The sequence below is a fragment of the Nelumbo nucifera genome, chromosome 1 (assembly GCF_055504915.1).
Source record: "Nelumbo nucifera cultivar China Antique chromosome 1, China Antique-T2T, whole genome shotgun sequence".
NCBI lineage: Eukaryota > Viridiplantae > Streptophyta > Magnoliopsida > Proteales > Nelumbonaceae > Nelumbo > Nelumbo nucifera.
The window spans coordinates 201,442,332-201,463,127 of NC_142649.1; the positions used below are offsets into that span (position 1 = coordinate 201,442,332).

General features: G+C 37.1%; 1 protein-coding gene across 4 annotated transcripts in view; it reads right to left on the reverse strand.

The window, feature by feature from the left end:
- FUS5 (Proteasome component (PCI) domain protein) overlaps nt 1–13,526 on the reverse strand; it is a 45,891-nt gene extending 32,365 nt beyond the window's left edge. For 2 of the 4 annotated variants that reach the window (XM_088895858.1, XM_010277128.3), the window contains exons 1-6: nt 13,331–13,526; nt 11,098–11,173; nt 5,162–5,250; nt 1,557–1,646; nt 489–533; nt 312–382 (exon numbers count right to left, since the gene is read on the reverse strand). In XM_088895858.1, coding sequence (XP_088751984.1) covers nt 312–382; nt 489–533; nt 1,557–1,646; nt 5,162–5,250; nt 11,098–11,173; nt 13,331–13,489 — 530 coding nt within the window. In that variant the 5' untranslated portion in view covers nt 13,490–13,526. The remainder of the gene's footprint in view (nt 1–311; nt 383–488; nt 534–1,556; nt 1,647–5,161; nt 5,251–11,097; nt 11,174–13,330) is intronic. The other 2 variants (XM_010277127.3, XM_010277129.3) reach the window with 1 other exon arrangement.
- Nucleotides 13,527–20,796: the final 7,270 nt, after the last annotated feature.

Consider the following 20,796-nt stretch of genomic DNA (forward strand, 5'->3'; position numbering starts at 1 on the left):
TCTTATTGAACTCGTGTTCAGACATATCTGAAAAAATAAAATCATAATTACAAGTACCAGTTTGCTATTGTCTGTATCATATTCCCAAGCTGTCCAGGTCTCAAAATCTGTTCTATTTTATTTTATCTTCTGAATGGGGAGGAAGAACCCTAATGGTGTCATGAGACATTACCAAATACTGTACACAGGATAGGGACATCTACTAGATAAGTATTGTCACTGGACAAGCAAATGTAAAGATTAATATATGAATATCTTATTGAACTCATGTTCAGACATATCTGAAAAAATAAAATCATAATTACGAGTACCAGTTTGCTATTGTCTGTATCATATTCCCAAGCTGTCCAGGTCTCAAATCCCTTCCAGCAGCAAACTGGACCTGCATTCCCACAAATAATAGAACAAAGATTGATTAGGAGAGCCTTTTCATGCATTGAAATTGAAAATTCCAATTTAAAAGCAAGGACAGGGCAGTAAGATCCAACCTCAAAGCATCTACGCAACTGGTCCAGCTTTCCTCTAACTATGCCCTGCAATAAAACCCAGAAAAAAATTATGTTTTGCCCTGGTTATATTTTAATATTTTCAAAACAAAAAATTATATTTAATTCTTAAATGGAAATTCTCAAAAGGAATCTGTTGAATATCAAGCATTAGAAAAAGTTAAAAGGAAAAATAAAAAACAATGTTCAATACCCTAAGAATGCTAGTAAATTACTTCCTTTGGGCAATTACTTATGTAGCCCCACTAGAAGTTACAGGACAACTTGCTTCCTAGATTGCCACTTTTTGGGGGGAGATAAAATTGAAATCTTTCCATAAAAAGCAACAATATTGAATATAAAAGACAATAGCAGAAATCATATACAAATATACAATAGAACAACCATGGATCAATTGACTGGCCTATACTGCCACCTCACAAAAGGAAAAGATGAAGTGGTTTCATTGATCAAAAAGATCAAGTGGTTTCAACTAAACAGAGAGGACCTCCAGGATCATCAGATTTTATATCTAACATCCATGCACCTATGATCTGATGTTTACAAACAGAACAGAAAACAAATTATGCACCAATTCAAAGTTTAAGGAATTGTAGCATTTTTTTTCATGAAGTAGACAGTTAAATTTGATGATTCAATTTTCAACCCACAAAAAAAAAAGAAAAGAAAAGAAGATGCTCTCATTATTCATGATTGGGTTTTCAACTCACCCCCCACCCCCCAAAAAAAGACACATGAAGATTATACTGTAGACCATAAACTACATAAAGTCTTTTATTCCTTTTCTTCAAATAAATGGATCAAGGATCAAAAGTCCAAAACTGTAACCATGTTTACTGCAACATGAATGGAACTGCAGGGGGAGAAGGCAGAGGAAAACAAGGACAAGAAGAAATAGAGATGGAAAGGGAGACATAATGGGCCCACTTTTGATCATTATGTGATACTCCCTTTCTACACAACATATAAAGCATAAAAAGGAGAAAAAAGTCACCTTTCTGAGACAAAATCAACTTGATAAGGAAGTCCTCAAGTTGTACAGGAACCTACCGCATACATGCATTCGTTGATGAGAAAGTCTTCAAGTCCACGTACATTTGAAACATCTAGTTCTTGCATCAGTTGATCATAGGGGAGTACCTGGGCAAGACAAAATCACTAGGGTAAAAATATTTTTCTTGATTGCTAACAATATTCCTTATTGATAAAGACAAAATCACCACCTAACCACTTTTTCTTTACATTACATCTTCCAACTATCATTCATTTGTTACCCCCTAGTGCAATTGTTCCCTGTTTGCCCCTTGCTTGACAAATGAATCAGCTATGCAATTTGCTGATCTATGAAACCACATTATTGAGACAACCCTCCCCTTATTATTTTTAATCAGCAAACAGAAGTTACTTTCATTAATTAAGATAAGAAATACATAATAAAGCTGGTAACAACCAGCAACCCATCGGTCCCATCCTCATATTACTCTCCTTAATTACAGTTTTGCCCTCTCACATAATACCAGCCCCCATTACAGTTTTGCCCAGAAAAATTGTTCTCTACGAACTCCTTTCTTAGCTAAAGTGTCTGTCATTCCATTTGCAGACCTTTTCACCCAAAGGAATGTAGCTCACTCCACCACTATATTTCTTATATTCAGTCTTCTTCCCGTCCTCTTTTTTTTTTTTTTTGATAAATGTCTTCTTCCCATTCTCAGTCCATATAAAACAGCCTGCAACTCAGCTCTTGTAGACTCCCCCACACCAATGGGTCTTGAAAACAATACCAGTACAGCACCAAAACTATCTCTAAGAACAATGCTGCTTGGGTTCCCCAAATCCATCTAAGTTTAGCATAACCAGATTCAATGATGGGGGATCATTAGGATAAAACATTATAAGAATTTTTCAAGAACTAGATAAAGAAGCTTTTGGAAGCACACAAAAGGCAGATGTACATGCTCCAAAAATTATCAGAAACTTGTAAAGTGAAATTATCTTCCCAGGCCACCTTATTTAGGGTGAGAAAAGCAACAGATTTTTTTGGATGGATAGTCAAGCACCAACTATTAATTTGCCCAAAATACAAAAAATATAATGGTTATTAGTTATTTTCTCTTGAAAAAGAAAAAGAAAACTCCATTACTTCCCTTGGGTCCATTCTCTTATGCATCTTACTTTAGAGTCTTATCTTCTCCCCTTTCCTCCTTGCAGCCTTTTCCAGTGAAAGAGATCCGGTGCCCACCAACTCCCCTTAGAATTAGTACTTTCCATATTAGCAACAAGGGAATACTTGCAGCTGTACAAGGCCTACAAATTGCTAACCAACTTGGGGTGCAGAACCTATTGGTAGAAGGTGACTCCAAGCTAGTAGTGGGCTGACTGCTGAATCCAATTAATGCTGTTTGGGGCTACAGAGATCTCCTGAAAAAAGTAAAATGGGCCACAAGGAATATGTCAATCAATTTCCAGTGGATTCGTAGATCAGCAAATGCTTTGGCAAACTCTTTGGCCCAGTGATTTAAAAGGCATGCCTAGGCACACAAGCGAGGCACATTTTAGGGTAGGCACCTCACCCAGGTCCTAGGCGCAGCCCTTTCTAAAGTGCATGCCTGGTGTGCCTTGCGCCTCAGCCCAGGCGCGAACCTTTTGAAAATTTGACACTTTTTTGCTTTTTTGAGTCTAGTGGCTGGGTCAGGGGTTCCGCCCCCAGACCCCTGTGCCACGCCCCTTGAGGCAAGCCAAACAAGTCCACATTGGGGTCTTAAATTCTTAGTTTTCACACAAAAAATAGTGCACGGGCAAACCAGAGCTTCGAGAACCCCCTATTTGGTAATGTTGTTCATTCATTCATCCTAATAAAATATCTTCTTAAAAAGCAATTAAAACTATAAAATCATTATTTTTTGTGTGAAAATTAAGAATTTAAGACCCTAACGTGGATTTGTTTGGGCTTGCCTCGAAGGGCGTTGCACAAAAGCAGCTCGTAGAATCAAAAACATAAGATGTCACATTAGCTACTTGAAGTAATGTAATTGAGAAGAAAAGAGATTGTGGGTTTTATATGCTTGAAAATGTTTTATATGTTTGGTTTTATTTTTAAATTCTCATTTGAATATGCTTTACATGTTATGTTTATGTATTTTATTTTAGATAATAGGTTTTTTAAAACATTTATTTTAAAATTTAAGTTTATATTTTTATTAATATTATGTTTAATCATTTTTTTATTTTTTGCATTTTTTTGAATTTTTTGGCATATTTTGATTTTTTAGATTTTTTAGCATTTTTTTAATTTTTGTGCCTTGCTTAAAAAGGTGTATGCCTTGCCTTGCGCCTCAAGCGCAAATTGACCCCTACGCCTTTTTTGCGCCTTGTGCTTTTAAAACACTGCTTTGGCCAAACAAGGGGTTTCTCGGGCTTCTTTGTATTGAGCTAATCTATGGTTTTGTTCTGTTCTTGTTAAGATTTGGATCTGTAAACACCCTGAAGGGGAGGTAGCACCTCGTGCCTCCTCCAGGGCTGTTTGTTCTCCTTAATAAAACTACTTATTCATTTCATCAAAAAAAAAACATAGGGAATTGAGGGAATGGGGAGGGGGGCTTTAGGAGTAGGAGGTGTTTTTAGGAATGAAGAGCATCATGCTGTCACTATGTTCTCTGGCCCAATTAAAGTAGGGAACTCTTTAAGGACAGAAATGTTAGCAGTGTTGGAGGGTGTGCACTGTGCAATGAGAATAAGATCTCGATCGGAACAAATTAATTTTTTGATTAATAATTAGAACAAATTAATCATTGAAGGTGATTCGAAGCTAGTGATGGGGTGGTTTTTGAATGGTGAGGGATCAATATGAAGCTTTAGGAATGAAATTAAAAAAAAAAAAAAAAAAAGTTTAGATGGATGATTGGAAACTTCCAAGTTAAAATTCAATAGGTACAAAGATCAGCTAATTCTTTGGCTGACGCATTATCAAGACAAGGGGTGGACAGAAATCAGATGTTATGGGCTAAGGTGAAAATTAGGTGATGTGGGAAAAGTAGCAGGAGCTACGTATTGTAATGGTTGGATGTGCATCATGTATACATTTGCTTATAATTAAGAAATCGTTATGGTCACCTATGCAAATAATGATAATAATAATAATAATAATAATAATAATAATAATAATTCCATTACTCAGTCTGCAAGACTTGAAAAGTGCACCTAGCGACCATGTTTTGCACGGATTGTCCAAGATGGGAGGAGTGTCTGTGTAAAACAGAGAGCAGATTGGGACCACAATACCACACCATGGATCCTGGGGGTACTACTACATATTGTTTAGAAGGAATTCCATCTTTTCCTACAGAATATTCCTAGGTAACAAAGATTAACTTTGCCCTTTTCCATAGGCATATGATGCTAGAATTTACAAGGTATCTTCTTGTGTGGTAAATACTTTACTGATGCAAATTCCACGGTCCATGCTTTTTCAACTTTCTCAGTCAGATTTGTTGACACACATCAGGTTACATCTCTAGTATCTGTGTCCATGATAGACTGAGTGTAGAACACTAAGTACTAGCAAACAAATCACCACAAATTTCACAACATAAAAGCTGATATTTAAAATGAGTAAAAACCATCAAGAACAGGTAGTAAACAAGATATATAAAGAATACCTTATTTGTCTCAGCAAGTGTAAGCACAGTAAGCTGCTTTAGCTTGCGGACCTGATCAGGTACAAGTTGCGGAAGATGGCCAGCATTACCTATTAGTCATAAATGCTTCCATTGTAAAACACCATGATAACAAAAATGTAAAAATTAAAAAGATGAAAAAAAATATCTTTGTAACAAAAATGTGTTCTACAAAGAACATCAACAAAAAATCACTAAGATCAAAAACTGCTCATTAAGAATAGCAATGCATTACTCTTTATCAACAACTGCCAGACAATATTAATTTATAACTAAAATCTATATAGCAGACTCTACATGACTGCAAGAGAAATCAGGAAACATTAATAAGATCATAACAGACAACCTGAGAGACCACTAGCTCAGATTGTGTCACTAACATGTCGAGACTCTGATCTCAGTAAATAACTGCATCACAATCTCAAAATGAGCCTCAAACAAATAATTTCCAGACATACTTCTGGTAGATAAATCATGGTGACCAATTGCATTTTTTTCATTGATGTCACCAGCTGCAAATTTAGGGAAAACCCATTATAACTGATTGAAGCATCTTTGTCTCTAAGAAGTAACAACTATGGCACTCCCCAACAGAACCAACTCTGTAACAAAAAACTTTGAGCCCTTGTCTTGAGGTTGAAGGACAATAAACCCACCACCACACCCATGGTTCAAAATATTGATACAGGCCGATATGCTGGTTGGGGCGTATCGGCCTGCATTGAGGTTTTCCTTTTTTTGGTTTTTTTATTCAAACTGGTTCAGAGGGGTCGGTTTAAGGCCCGTCTACCCCCTGAACCAGGTCAGACCCCAAAACACCCACTGCAGGGGCGTATCGGGAGACCACCGATACAATACGTATTGATATTTTGAAGCTTGACCACACCTTTTTCATACTGAGAAAGAACTTGTAAAAAACAGGTGGAATGCTCCAAAGATATGGGAAGGAAAAAATGAAGATTATAATCAAAGAAACAATGGGCTGCAAGTTCAGGCCTAAAAATACTCTACATAAGGCATAGAAGATGAAAACAAAAATAAAAGTAAGCACCCTGCATTGATCATCACTAGTTACGACATCCCAAGTCACGAAGCCAACAATGAAAGCACCACTTAATTTCCTTCAAGAACAGAAAATAAGATAAAAAAGAAACAAGATCCTTAAGACACAGTACCAGTTCAATTTTGTGCTCAAGTATGTCGTTGATGTTTTCACTCTCAGACAGACAGACCCAACATTTGCACAATGAATTTAGTCTTGAACATCAAAAGCTTTAAAGGCTGTCAGACGATAGCTGCAGTTCATGAGATTCAATGGAGACCCAAAAGAAGCCAAATGGAGGGAGAAATGGCAAGAGTGCCTCCCTGGTTTAGGGGCTTGGAGAAGGAAATGGTCAAACAATGGTATGTATTGGACACATCACAATGGCTGAGACTCCCATCTAGGGAATCTCCTGACCTGTAATAGATTAATAAAAGCAATGTTTTAAAACACGGAAGCGTGACGTGAGGCATTCCACTACTTGGAGGTGTTAGACATAGTTCAGACATAAGAGGCGTAAGCCACCTTAAGAGGAGGGGGATGAGGAGGAAGATGAGGAAGGAGGACCTCATCTTTTTCTTTTTCGTTCTTTCTGTCCTTTTGTATGAAGTGTACCTGAGGCACATGAGGAATACACCTCTAGCATGCCTCATGCAAAAGGCGTATGAGGCATACACAGTTACGCACCTGAGGCGTACACCTCTAAGGCATCAATGCCTCTGCCATACACCTCAAGGTGTTTTGGGGGCACCTTGCCTGGAGGCAGCCTCTAGGCATACGCCTCCCACACCTTTTAAAATACTGATTAAAAGATTATGAGTGTAAATCAAGTACCAGGCTATAGTCTATAGCCCAAACCCAAATTGAGGGCTGCCCTGGACAATAAACACATAGAAGTAGATCCATCCTGGCATTAAAGTTCCACCAAGCAGATTGTTTCTAAACTCCAATTCTAGCAAACAAATCAACTAATGAATTACCAAACCTATGCACCCAAGTGGAAAACAGTTTATAACCTGGAACTCGATGACCTTTCCTCTCTAATCCGAATATCCAATGGCCTAGTCTGCAAAGGTCATCTGATCTATTCCTTACCCAGTAATCCAGTTAATTACTATATGAAAACCTCTGTCAAATACAAGTTAGAAATGCATGGAGAACACCTATCTGAATCCTTAGATAAGTGACACGAGCTCAAGACTCATTGAGTCACCTGATCCTACTAATCTCAACCTCAAGTATACCAAGATAAAATAAGCATTGTTATACCTGAACACCTGCCAATTCTAAAGGTCCAAAGTTGTTCAAAGAACATCCATCAAAGTTAAATTTAACAGAGTACTTTCAAGGAGGCAACCACAATTGCCCTGATGGATATCAACTTGCACCACCATCTAGTAGGTCTGTCCCTATTCCAGAACATTCAAGCATTTCTTTCCTCCCAAATGCCCCTCTAAACAGAATTTATAAGGTATCTTCAGTGTTATGTTGCAAGCACAAAGGAGAGCCCCAAAATCCAATAGGTAGGACTGAAGGGGACTAACGTAGCAGCAGTGCCTCAGTGAGCTGACATTTCTTTGTCAAACTAATACAGAGAGATCCCTTACAAAGTAGCCCTGGGCCTGATGCTCCCAAAATAAATCTGGCCTGTCTACTATTCCTTACATGCCTACCAGTATGTTTGCCAATCTAAGAGTTCACTTGAACAAGATGTTCAATGTGGAAGATAGATTTCAAGCTTCTCTATTGAAATTTCAGAGAAAACAAAGCCCTTCCTTGTGTTCATCCAGCCAATTTCAGAGGAATCGGAGCCATTTGGTGAGCAGGGTAAGCCCAATAAGGTGGGAGAGTTAGGCATTGATCGCATCAAAGAAAGGAACATTGCTCTTCTTGGTAGATGGTTGTGGAGATTCCCTCTTGAAATTTATGTTGTTTGGACTGCAATCATTGCCAGCAAATATAGGAAGGGTGCAAACAGTTATAGCAAGATTCAATTAAACTGGGTGAAAGCATCCAACCCTTAGAAAGGTATTGTGTCTCCACCTATAATAAGTTTATTCCATTCATTAGATATAAAGTGGAGAGCGGGAATAAAATACAGTTTTGGAATGACCTTGGTGTGGGGAGTCCACCTTGGCTGCTTCCTTTTTCCTCAGATCTTCAACCATTGCAGCTTTGCCTCAACCAAGAAGCAGCCATCTCAACTTGCCTCTCTCTTCCCTCTCATGGATTTAGTTGGAACCTGAACCATAGAAGACCTTAAGGGATGTAGAGTTTGGTGAAATCACTGATCTCCTTCAAACCTTAAGGGAGGTCTGCATTTCCCCTTTGGCCCTTGACCAACACATTTGGAGCATTCACCCTGTCAACAAGTTCTCAACTAAGTCCTACTTCATGGGTCTAACAACTAAAGAGATTAGTACTAACTTCCCCTCAAAGAAGATTTGGTACTCTCACATTCCACCTAGAGTTTGCTTCTTCATTTAGGAAGCTTGCCTAAAGAGAATAAATATATATGATCTCAGTCAAAAGAAGAATCTGCTGAACACCTCTTGTTCCACTGTCAAGAAACAAGGAAATTTTGGTACCAATTTCTAAACCTCATTGGAGCTGGTCAGGTTGCTCCACAATGTGTCTTGGACCTTCTCCAGCAGTGGCAAAGTAGAAGTTTCAGCAAGAGAAGAAAACCTTATCAGGCTATAGTTGTTCATGCAACATCTTGAGGTGTTTGGTAGGAAAGAAAAAGTTGAATTTTTCATAACAAGGCCATAGTGACTAAATACCTAATTTCTCACATCACCCCATCTTTGCAACATGTGGGCTGTCAACTCGGAGATGTTCAAAGGAACCTCTGAAAGTGACCTGCAGAGAAATGTTAACGACTTCTTACACTCCTGTAGATCCTTGTCTGTTCCCAAGGACCCTTCCTTTCTTCGGCAGGGGATTTTTGAGGGCAGTACGTTAGGGAACCTGGGCAATGTTGGTATTAATGGTGTAAATGTGTAATTAGGGGGAAAGATGGAAACATTTGTTGGGCTTACAGTGGCCCTATCAGGATTGCCAACTCTACAAAGGCTGTGGTGTTGGTAGCTCTTACTGGGATTCAAATTGCTATTGGTTTGGGTTACGTGAGCATAACCATTGTAGGTGACTCTGCTAACACAATCAAATGGTTAGGGGAGAGATGGCGGTCCTTAGAGGTTGGCTCATTACTTGACGGAGGATAGAGATTTGTTAGGTCTCATGGATGCAAATCTTGCATGGATCCCTGGAGAGTTGAACACTTTAGCAGATAGTCTAGCAAAATTCGGGATAAACAGAGAAAATCTGTATAGTGATAATGTTTTACACTTGTAACTGAAGTCTGCTTCTATTTTCTCCTTTGTATATCTTCTCATGTACTGACTTCCCATTAATGAAATTTCAAAATTAGCTTTTCTCAAAAAAAAAAAAAAAAATACTGCTGAGATACTCTATCCTAAGAGAGTAAAGCATATTCGACCTTTTGGATCACCCTCTCAACCTAGGAGGCTTTACATTCAAAAACTCTACTGCTGCATTCCTTCCACACAACCCAGCAAATGGCAAATGGCAAGTTGAAAAGTATTCCATAGAATGTGACCCTTTTGACTGAAACCCACAGTCTGCCAAGCAGAGAGCAGCCCACTCAGATCAATGCACAGCACCCATTGTGCTCGAACAGTACCAAGAAGTGGGACCACAATCAGGCAACAAAAGAGCATTGAATGAGTAAGTGGTTGGTGGACTCCCCAGGCCGGCACAAAGACTGTACAGATCATCCACCACAATTCCTCTATGGACCGGATGAAGAATTTAACTTTGGTAGAAGCAATGGTCCAGATCCATGCCCAGCCCACTGAGGGTGAACTGGAGCTTGTTAACAGGCTGTAGCATGATCTGATGGAGAAACGTCCTGCTACCACTTTTATCATTAGGTGCTTCTTGGGAACAAAAGAAAATTAGACAATATATCAGAATGTTCCACACCAAATCCCTCCATCCTGCCAGTAATAAATGTGAATCACTTCTCCTGTTCTTCCACACTACAACTTAGCAATTGAAAGTTTCGAAGTTGATATGATTCTGATCTGCACTAGAATTCTGTTAGTATTAGTGTTAAAGAGGTAATTAGAAGAAATACTAGAGAGAATAGAAGAAGAAGAAGAAGAAGAAGAGAGAATAGAGAAGAAGAGAACTCTGGTTCGAACTAGAGAGCATAAATCTTCTCTCTAGTCACCCAGGTTATATTTATATGTTTATATCCAATAAACAAAAGACTATTATGTCCCTACTTAAGTATGGGACACATCACTTAACATAAACATTACACATCAGCTTTAAACATAAATAGAAAGACTAAAATACCCCTATACAGTCGACACTAACAGAAGTAACCTGGAATTATTACATATGTAATATGTCAGTCATGCAGCTTGAAACATCAGTGCTTCTTTTAATAGATTCGCAATATCGGTTATAATGTAATTTCAAGATTTGACCCACCTTACATTCCCATCATGTACTAAAAGAACAGTAGGCATGTAAAACATGGCACACTGAATAAAGAAATTGAAGCTACTGGGCTCACAAAATAAATCTCTGGCTAGAGCATGTTGGGGTTTGGGGACTTGTGCCCTTATGCCCCCACAGATCTATGACTTACTACCACAATTAGCCATGCTAACCCAAGAACAACATTTATCGGCTTTAATTGTTCTTGTTCAAACATCAAGGAAGTAAAAATTTTCAAATCTGTCTATCTAGTGATGGAAAGAATTAAATAACATTTTAACGAAATGGTCAATGTCAAAAAAAAAGATAGATCCAACACAAGTTAAAGGTCCATAGGACATACTCTTGTAATCACTCCATGTGCCATGAGCAAACAATCGAAGTATGTCAAGAAATACAGAATACTCAGACCCTTGAAGCTGCATACAAGTTAACAGTAAGAACAAGTCAAAAACATCAAATAAATAATATCTAAACTGAAGGAAATTAATTGATCTGTGTATAGAAGAAAAAATCATACACAGCATCTAGAAAAATGTAAATTAGTAACAAGTTAATAACTACTTGTAAGAGCATAGACATGCACAAGGTCACAGTTAGCTATCAGAAATATGGGAAAGTGGCATCTCAAATATCATAACCATATGAAAGTACGGTGTTAACAACAGCAGAAAAGGAAACAAGTATAAGACACATGCATGCGGCTGGGAAAGGTGTGTAACTGTGTACTAGTCCTCGTGTAATATTATCTGCAATAAATAAATCCAATGTAGCACAACTAACTAATCATCTCAGAAAGATATTTTTATAACGAATACCTTCTTCATGATCCCCGATAAAAGACAATCAGATTAAAAAGGGTCAAGTCCAAAAATGGCTATAAATACCCACTCACATACCCATAACAGATCATCAGTTATTAGACCAGCAGTTCCCAGATCCAGACATCAGAAAAGAGAGAGTATCAGCCATGGAACTCTAACCTAGGATATTCCACACCAGATCCATTTTCAGGAGATTTCTCCATTACCGAGGGAACTCCAGCTTTCTCCCTCACCTGCATTCAGTGTTTTTCACTACTCTACCACTCACCAACATCCAGATCAGCAGATCTGAGAGGAACCTTAAACACTTGTCAGCTTTTCCCAATTTTTAGAATTTCTGACCACCTTAGCTAGCACCACCTTACACCACTTGAATTAAAAGCAAAGAGCTATGGAAAAAATAAAAAACAAAAGGAAAAAAAGACAGATAGCATAGATAGAAAAGTTGTAGAATTGGCAGGACAATGTAGATTGTTTTCTTGTCTTTTGATGGAAAGTTGCTTCAAGCATGTATGCTAGTTAACAATAAAGACATTAATTAATGTCTAAGTACCTTATCTGTATAGGGAATGTTTAAGTTGTGACCATGGGAGTTATTCAGAATGGATGATCCCATTGCCACCTTCCCCCCACCCCCAATTTGATCAGCTAGTTCTCCATTGCAGAAACACCATGTAAGATGAAGACATTTCCAGTTGTTAATCGAATATATTAAATAGGAAATTCCGGATTAACGAAAGGTATATGCTATTTCATTTTAGATGTTGTCCATTCAAATGCTGTTGGGTGGTAGCTTGAATTCCAAGCCACACCAACATACGCATTCAAATGAGTAAGGAAATCACCTCCAATTCCTTTATTTCTTTATGTTTTTTGGCACCAGAAGTTCTTTGTGTGTTCCTTGGATTTTTTTTTTTTATCAGTGGTGTATTCCTTGGATATTAAGAAATTAAGAAAGGTTCAGTGAGAGGTGTGCATCAGTTTCACTTATGATTGCCAAAATTAGGTTTATTTTTCTCCTGGTTTTTCGGAGACAAGTTTTGTGTCTTTGATTCATAAATATATGCTTCTGGCGTACTTTTGGTCAGAGACTTTTGTCCTTCCACTGGGAGTATGTACTACATGTGTGTTTCTCTTGGTAATAAAGCATTGTTCTTGGGAAGAAAGTTTCTTTTTTGGAGTTCTTGTTATGTTTCGTCTCATTGTAATCCCCTTTTAAAATAGTGAAATTTTCTGATCGTCTTTGCCCATGGACAAAGGCATCCTACCAAAGCACGTAAATTAGTGTGTATTGTGCGTTTTGTTCGTTTCTGGTTATTTCTCTGTTTTATAATATCACAATTCAGCGCACTAAAATCACTAGATAGATAAATAGCCAACCAATGCAAACTGCAACTCTGTGAGTGAAGTGCTCTTTAAGCCAGACAAAAAGACCCTAATATACATAAATTTCTAATCAATAAACCCAATAAAATGAACATTCAATCAAACCACAGCCCACAAAATCAGAATTTCTCTTAAAAAAACAATGACAGGAAAACTCTGAGCAAAATTGATCAAAAATAAATAAAACTCTGAGCAAACATCTATGAGCAATAACAGTATAACACTACCTGTAAATATAACGCCAGAAATGATGAATTTAACAAAGAAATGCATACCCAACTCGGTCTCCATCTCGGGAAAAATAAATAAATAATACATGCATCCCTAAAAGAAGATAAGCGAGATGACCAAGGAAGGCATCCTAACCTCAGCGACGTTAGGAACTGCTAGAATCTCCGAAAACGCAAAAAGAGATGAATGCGACGTTGCTTCGATTATTACATTTGCAAGCGCCGATCCCTTTTGGCTTTTGGCCTGCTTGACGAAGTGCTCGATCAGTTCTGCTTGCTTTTGCTCGATATCCATCGGCGCCTTCCCTTGTGGAACAGGAATACCTTCGACGAGAATACCCGTACCTGTATATAAGGAGCAGTTTGCTAGTCGGCTCGTTCAGCGAGCTTCCCGTAAAAGTCTAGAGCCGATATGGACAAATGGGTTGGTCCATGGATCATGGACCCATTTCCGATGACTGTAGCTTTGGTCAGCTGCTTTCACCGAGCGCACGGATTTGTTATATGACTGGATGTCATCTGCGACCCACGGTAAAAATGAGCATGTCACATGAGAACTTTACTTTAAAAAAAAAAGTCAAGGTACGAGCGGGAATTCGTGCGAAGCAAAAGCTAAACAATAAAAATACACAATGATATATAATTATTTTATATCTTAACTTTTTTAAAATAATTAATAATTATTTATATCTTATATATAATTTTTTACAATACAAAAATAACAATAACTAATTTCAACTAAGGTTGATTATTGAACCAATGAAATCGATCAACATGACCTAATTCAACTCGAATTGGTTGTTTTTCTAGTATTTTCAATTAGTTTTGATTCAACAATTTTTTCTACCCAATTAGGTTGGGTTAGTTTTGGTTTGGCCCTTTGTAAACCGACCCAATCATAGATATATACTAATATTTTATATTCTAAATATATTTTTTTAACACATGAAAGTCGAAAATTTCTCATATTTCTTAGTCTAAAATATTTTATATCGTAAATTTATTTTTTAAATAATGCCACTATAGTTTTTGAAGTTTAAATCTTTTGAACCAACCAATAGGGCTGTACACGGGTCGGGTTGGGTTGGTTTAGTGGGGTTTTCCCAACCGACCCGACCTGGTCGGGTTATCTGAGGTGGAAACCGAAACCGACCCACTGATAGGCAAAACCGACCTAGTCGGTTTGAATCGGGTTGGATCGGTTTCGGTTTTGCTCCTATAGTCAAACCTTATTTCTGAAACTTGTCTCACCTTTGGTCCAGTGTCAACCTTAGTAACCCCTGTTCTATTCAAAAAACTTTTGTATTCAATAAGACAAAAGACAAAATTATTTTATAGAAGACAAAAGTTATCAATATTCAATAAGACAATAAAATAGAAAGTCAATTTGTTTTATAGAAAGAAGGCCGAAACATTTATATTTAAAGAAACCTTCTAAATTCTAATATAGGAGGTAAAAGATGACACCTAATTCTAATTGTAATTGACTAATGGGTTGCCTGTTTGGTGTAAAAGACTATAGAAACTAGGATAAATACAATTTAGTTAAATAGGAACTAGAAGATAGAGTTATTATAGTTATATTAGAAGACTAGTTAAGTAGGAAGACTAGTTCAATTCGGTTTCGGGTCGGTTTCGGTTTTTACACAAGAAAACCGAAACCGACCCGATATTTCGGTTTATAAATTTGTCCAACCCAAAACCAACCGATGCTGATGAAAACCCGGCCGACTCAGGTTGGATCGGTCCGGGTTGGTTGGTTTGGTCGGGTTGGGCCTTCTTATGAACAGCCCTACCAACCAATTAGACAAAAAATCAACCCAAATCGATACAACCCAAGTTGGTCGATTTTTCACTAAATTAATAGTCTATTCTCCAATAAACAGCAATAATTTAATCTCTAGTAATTATTAAAAATTTATAGAAAAAATGCATAGTTATTGAAGTTGGTCGATTTTTCAGCTAAATTAATAGTCTATTCTCCAATAAACAGCAATAATTTAATCTCTAGTAATTATTAAAAATTTATAGAAAAAATGCATAGTTATTGAAAATAAATTTATAGTGAAAATACAATAAATAGTGTAATCTCAAACAATAGTTCAATCTCTAATAAATATTAATCAATAAATAATAAAAAACACATAAATGCTAAAAATAAATTTATGACAAAAATACATTAAATTAAATTTGAAAAGTTAAATAGCAATAGTTTAATCTCCAAAAATTATTGACAATTTTTTTAAATGAAAAAACAAAAATAGATTTATACAATTATTAAAATATATTTATCAAAAATGTAAAAAATAATTACTAAAAATACAATAAATATTGGTATTTGGTAATAAGCGTATTGAGAAATAATTACTAAATATAATAAATAATTACCAATAAATACCCCCAAACACAAATAAGTGGTTTGAGAAATAAAATAAATGTAAATAGTTTGGGAAAAAACCCCCCAAACACCAATAAGTATTTGTTCAAATAAGTACTTAAGTAATTATTTCTCATGCCCTATTTGATGATTAAGTGGTTGTTAAAAGAAGTACTTGTTGCACGGTACTTATTTTAACAACCACTTAAGACTATTTGGTAACCCACTTTCCAAATCACTTATTATGTTTTTAATCACTTATTGGGGTGGGGAAGTTTGGTAAGTTACTATCCCCATAAGTGCTTATATTGACACAAATGACAAATTTAGCCATCACTTCACTCATATATACAATGCTTTTCACATATTATGCTATACATTTTAACTGAGAGTCCACTTAGACCCACACGTGAATCGCCATGTGGACCCAATTAATAATAATAATAATAGTAATAAATCATAACAAATAATAATAATAATAATAAAACACAATTCATATTCTTCACAGAGTGGCAGCAACAATTTTAGCTTCTCCCCTCGGTAATCTCTTATATGATTCTCTCATCCACACTCCGACTATCCTAATACTCCATACCCTGTGTTGCCGTCGATCTAGCTCCAGTTCGGCAATCTAAGGAATTTGTTCATCCCCTATTTTCCGTCGAACAGAGCAAGCAGCGACAACAAATCAGATCTATACAGTCAGTTTCCCCCTTTATCCTCGTCGTTCTCTCACCCCTGTCATTTTTCTCCTCTCCTTCCTACCATTCCCTCCCCCCACATAGCTCTGTTATTTCCGACTTTGCGAAAGAAGGTAAACGCCCAACGGTGGAACTATGCACCTTTGACCATCTTCGACATATACAATGTCATCTCTCTTCTCTTTTTCTTTTGGGGATTTCTTTGAGCATCCCATTGTTCTAGCACCAGCTGAAGCTTCCCCTATTTCTACAAACTCTCTCAAACCAGTCAAAGAAACTTCATTGTGTCTCCGCGCACGGAATGTGGAAATCAGTTCAATCATCCACCATGACTCATCATAGTCTCTGACTCATATGTGTTGAACATCTCAAGCCCATCTAAATTTTTTGTTCACGACATCAGACAACAAGCCAAAACATCACTCAGTTATTTCCTCAACACCATTGAACGATAGCAGCCGCAGCAGTTCGAGATTCCACTATAAATCAGTCGTCAGAACTAGCATTTGGCCACTGACTTTTACTTCTAACCCATTGCAAATTGTGGAAATCTCCCCTGTTCTGGTTGTTGGCCGCTTGAAGTTCAAGATCACAGTAGACTACAACTTCCTCTGTCATATATCGTTTTCAGGCCACATTCTCATCAGGTAATGCTCTCTCCCACCTCCTGTGTGATTGCTTTTGCTTCGAAATTTCACCAGCATCTAGAGCTAGGAGGAGAATGAACGGGTTCACTAAGCTCATGTATTTCCCAATGGACCTGTAACTAGGTGCACTGCTACCTAGTAAAGATGTTTTGAGATATAACCCTCGTGTGAGGGTATTTTAGGTATTACAATAAAATATTAGGGACTGGTTTGTCCCTTTTTTAGTGGCAAAGTACTTATTCAAGAAGTGCTGAAAAAAAACCAACTTAAAGTCACTTTTTTAAATAAATACTTAAAAAAAATACTTCTTCCCCACTTTTTTACCAAGCACACTAAACCACTTAATGTGTGGTCCCAGCTCTTAAATGAAGTACTTCTTATAAATGTTCTCAAACTACTTATTCGCTAAACCACCAATAAATGTAAATATAGTTTGAGAAATAGTTATTTAAATACTTATTTGAACAAATAACTTATTGGTGTTTGGGGGTTCTTTCTCAAAACTATTTACATTTATTTAAGTACTTATTTGAGATATACTATTTGGTGAGCCACTTAACCAATATGTACTTTTTTGTGGAAATAATAATTTTAGCCCCAACTTAACAATTCCATATAAATGTCATTTTATAAATATTATATTAAATAATTTCAATGGAGATGACAACTCTACCCCTCATGACACACGTGGGCCCATGTGTCACACGTGTGGCACTACACATGGACCCATATGTCACTATTAAATAATCTATATTATATAAGAATATTAGGTAATTTCAACAAAACACTTTTATAAAATTATTTCCAGAATTCCACATCTTCCCTACAAAATCCAACACTTTTATCATACAAACCTGCTTTGTAGTTTGTACTTTATAGCAACCACAATACCACAAGTATAAATATCTCTAGTAACACCCAAGTACTTCATCTCTTTAGTAGCTCACCAAAAGTCAGTCATTGAACCCAAACTGAGCAACCTCAAAACCACGTTAATTAAAAACATCGTTGGCACAATACTATGTTCCCTCAATAGTGGAAATATTTGTTCTTGGAATCCTAATCCATGAATTCTTCACAAATTCGAAGAAAACCCAACAAATATCACCGGAATGCTTACCCAAAAACCTATTGAAATTTGACATTACAGGTTGATAAATCTTTAAAAAGGACAAGCATATGTACAATAGTAGATATAATAAAAATGGGTTTTCGATGATTAGTAGAACCATAAAAACCAAGGCTCAGTTTGGAAAGAGTACAAATATAAATATGTAGAGTGCAAAACCTTATATTTTATATGTATTTGCATTATGCATATTTTTATTTATACTCCGTCCAAATTGAACATAAGGATCAGCTTGGAAGGAGTACAAGTGCAAATATGTAGAGCGTAAAACCTTATGTTTTGTATTATTTTGTATGTATTTGCATTTGTACTCTTTCCAACTTAGGAGTACAAATACGAATATATAGAGTGCAAACATACAAAACAATACAAAATACAAGGTTTTGCACTCTATAAATTTGTATTTGTACTCCTTTCAAACCGAAGCGTTGTTTTTGGATCTCGAATAAGAGAAAAGGGTTTTACGATGTCTACATGATTGCTCAAAATTGTTTGTAAGTCCTAATCTTGAAAATGGTTTTTATGTGAGCACTATAGGGTGTTTTTCGAAGACAGTGGAAAATTTGTTTATTTTAGCTATAGAAGAGAGATGAATTGCCTAAAACTGCTTTCTACTTGGATTTTGTCAAAGAACCTGAGAAATGAAAATGCCAAAAGTCAGCTACAAGTGTGATGAACCATCAACCTAAAATGATAAACAGTGTCCTATTGGCTCTGTTGTTGTGCATAACGAAAATGACAAGCCGATGATAACTAGTTAGGTAGAGGTATTTACCTTCCCTAAGCTCTATCTTCTTCCGAGCGAAGAGATTGTTGTAGTGCAATGGCTCTAAAGAGAGGGGCATATATAATGTTATTGTTAAAAAGTTTTGGGAATATTTTGTCATGTGAAAAAAATAAGCACTTATTTTATAAGTACTTAAAATAATGAGCCTTAGACTAGCTTATTTTTTTAAGCCCTTATTTTTGAAATAAGCACTTATCCAGGCATTTTTTTGCCCCTGTTTGAGAACACTTATAAGAAGTACTATTTTTAAGAGTTGGGACCACACATTAAGTGGTATTGTGTGTTTGGTAAAAAAGCAAGGAAAAGGTACTTTTTAAAAAAAAGTACATATTTAAAAAAGTGACTTCTCAAGGCACTTCTTGAAGAAGTACTTCTCCAAAAAAATGGGATGAACTAGTCCTTAATATCTTCTTGTAATACCTAAAATGCCCTCACGTGAGGGTTATACCTCCATCTCCTATCATTCGAACATCTCTACCAGGTAGCGACACACCCAGTTACAAGTCCACCAGGAAGTACATGAGCTGAGTCAACCCGTTTCTTCTCCTCCTAGCTCTAGATGCCAGTTAAATTTCGAAGCAAAAGCAATCACACAGAGCTAAGCACATAGGAGGTGGGAGAGAGCATTACCTGATGAGAATGTGGCCTGAAAATGACCTATGACAGAGGAAGTTGCAATCTAATGGGATCTCAAACTTCTAGCGGCTAACAACCGGAACAGGGGAGATTTCCACAATTTGCAATGGTTTAGAAGTAAATGTCAGTTGGCCAAATACTAATTCCCCGTGGAATCTCGAACTGTTGCGGCTGCTATCGTTCAATGGTGTCAAGAAAATAGCTGAGTGATGTTCTGGCCGGTTGTCTAATGCTGTGAGCAAAAAAATTAGATGGGCTCGAGATGTTCAACGCATATGAATCAAAGACTATGATGAGTCATGGTGGAGGATTGAACTGATTTCCACCTTCCGTGCACGAAAATGTGGTGAAGACTTCTTTGAATGGTTTGAGGGAGTTTGTAGAAATAGGGGAAGCTTCAGCTGGTGCTAGAACAAAGGTGTAGAGTCCACTGTTGGGCAATTACCTTATCTTGCAAAGCTGGAAACAACAGAGCTATGTGGGGGAGGGGACGGTAGGAAAGAGAAGAGAAAAATGCTAGGGTGAGAACGATGAGGATAAAGGGGGGAACCGATTGTGGAGATCTGATTTGTCGTCGCCGCCTGCTCCGTTTGACGGAAAGAGGGGATGAACGGGTTCCTGAGATTGCCAAACTGGAGCTAGATCAACGAAAACACAGGGTATGGAGTATTAGGATAGCCAGAGTGTGGATAAAAGAATCAAAGAAGAGATTACCGGGAGGAGAAGCGGAAACTGTTGTTGCCGCTCTGGTTTCTCAGCTCAAAAGGTGAAGAAGATGATTTGTGTGGGTCTACGTGGACTCTTAGTTAAAATGTATACTATAACATGTGAAAAGCATTGCATATATGTATGAGTGAAGTGAGGGCTAAAATTGTCATTTGTGTCAATATAAACACTTATGGGGAAAGTAGCTTACCAAACAGTGTTTGGATTTCCTGCCCATGAGAACTCTGCTCATGTTTATCGCAGCCACACGTGGAGAACATCTCATCCTCTACATAGTATTATGAAGGGGGAGATGTTCCCAATTCACGGGAGGTAGTGTATTGTGGGTAGGAGATCTGGAGTCTACCAAACATCCCCACCCCAATTAGTGCTTAGAAACATAATAAGTGATTTCGAATGTGGGTTACCAAACAGCCTGAATTGGTTGTTAAAATAAGTACTCAACAAGTACTTCTTTTAACAACCACTTAATCATCAAACAGGGCCTTTGTTTTTTTATGCAAAACATGATTAAATGCTTACTTTCCAGTTATTGTGTGGTCCTACCACCTATTCTAAGTACTTATTTGAACAAGAACTTAAAATAAGTGATACCAAAT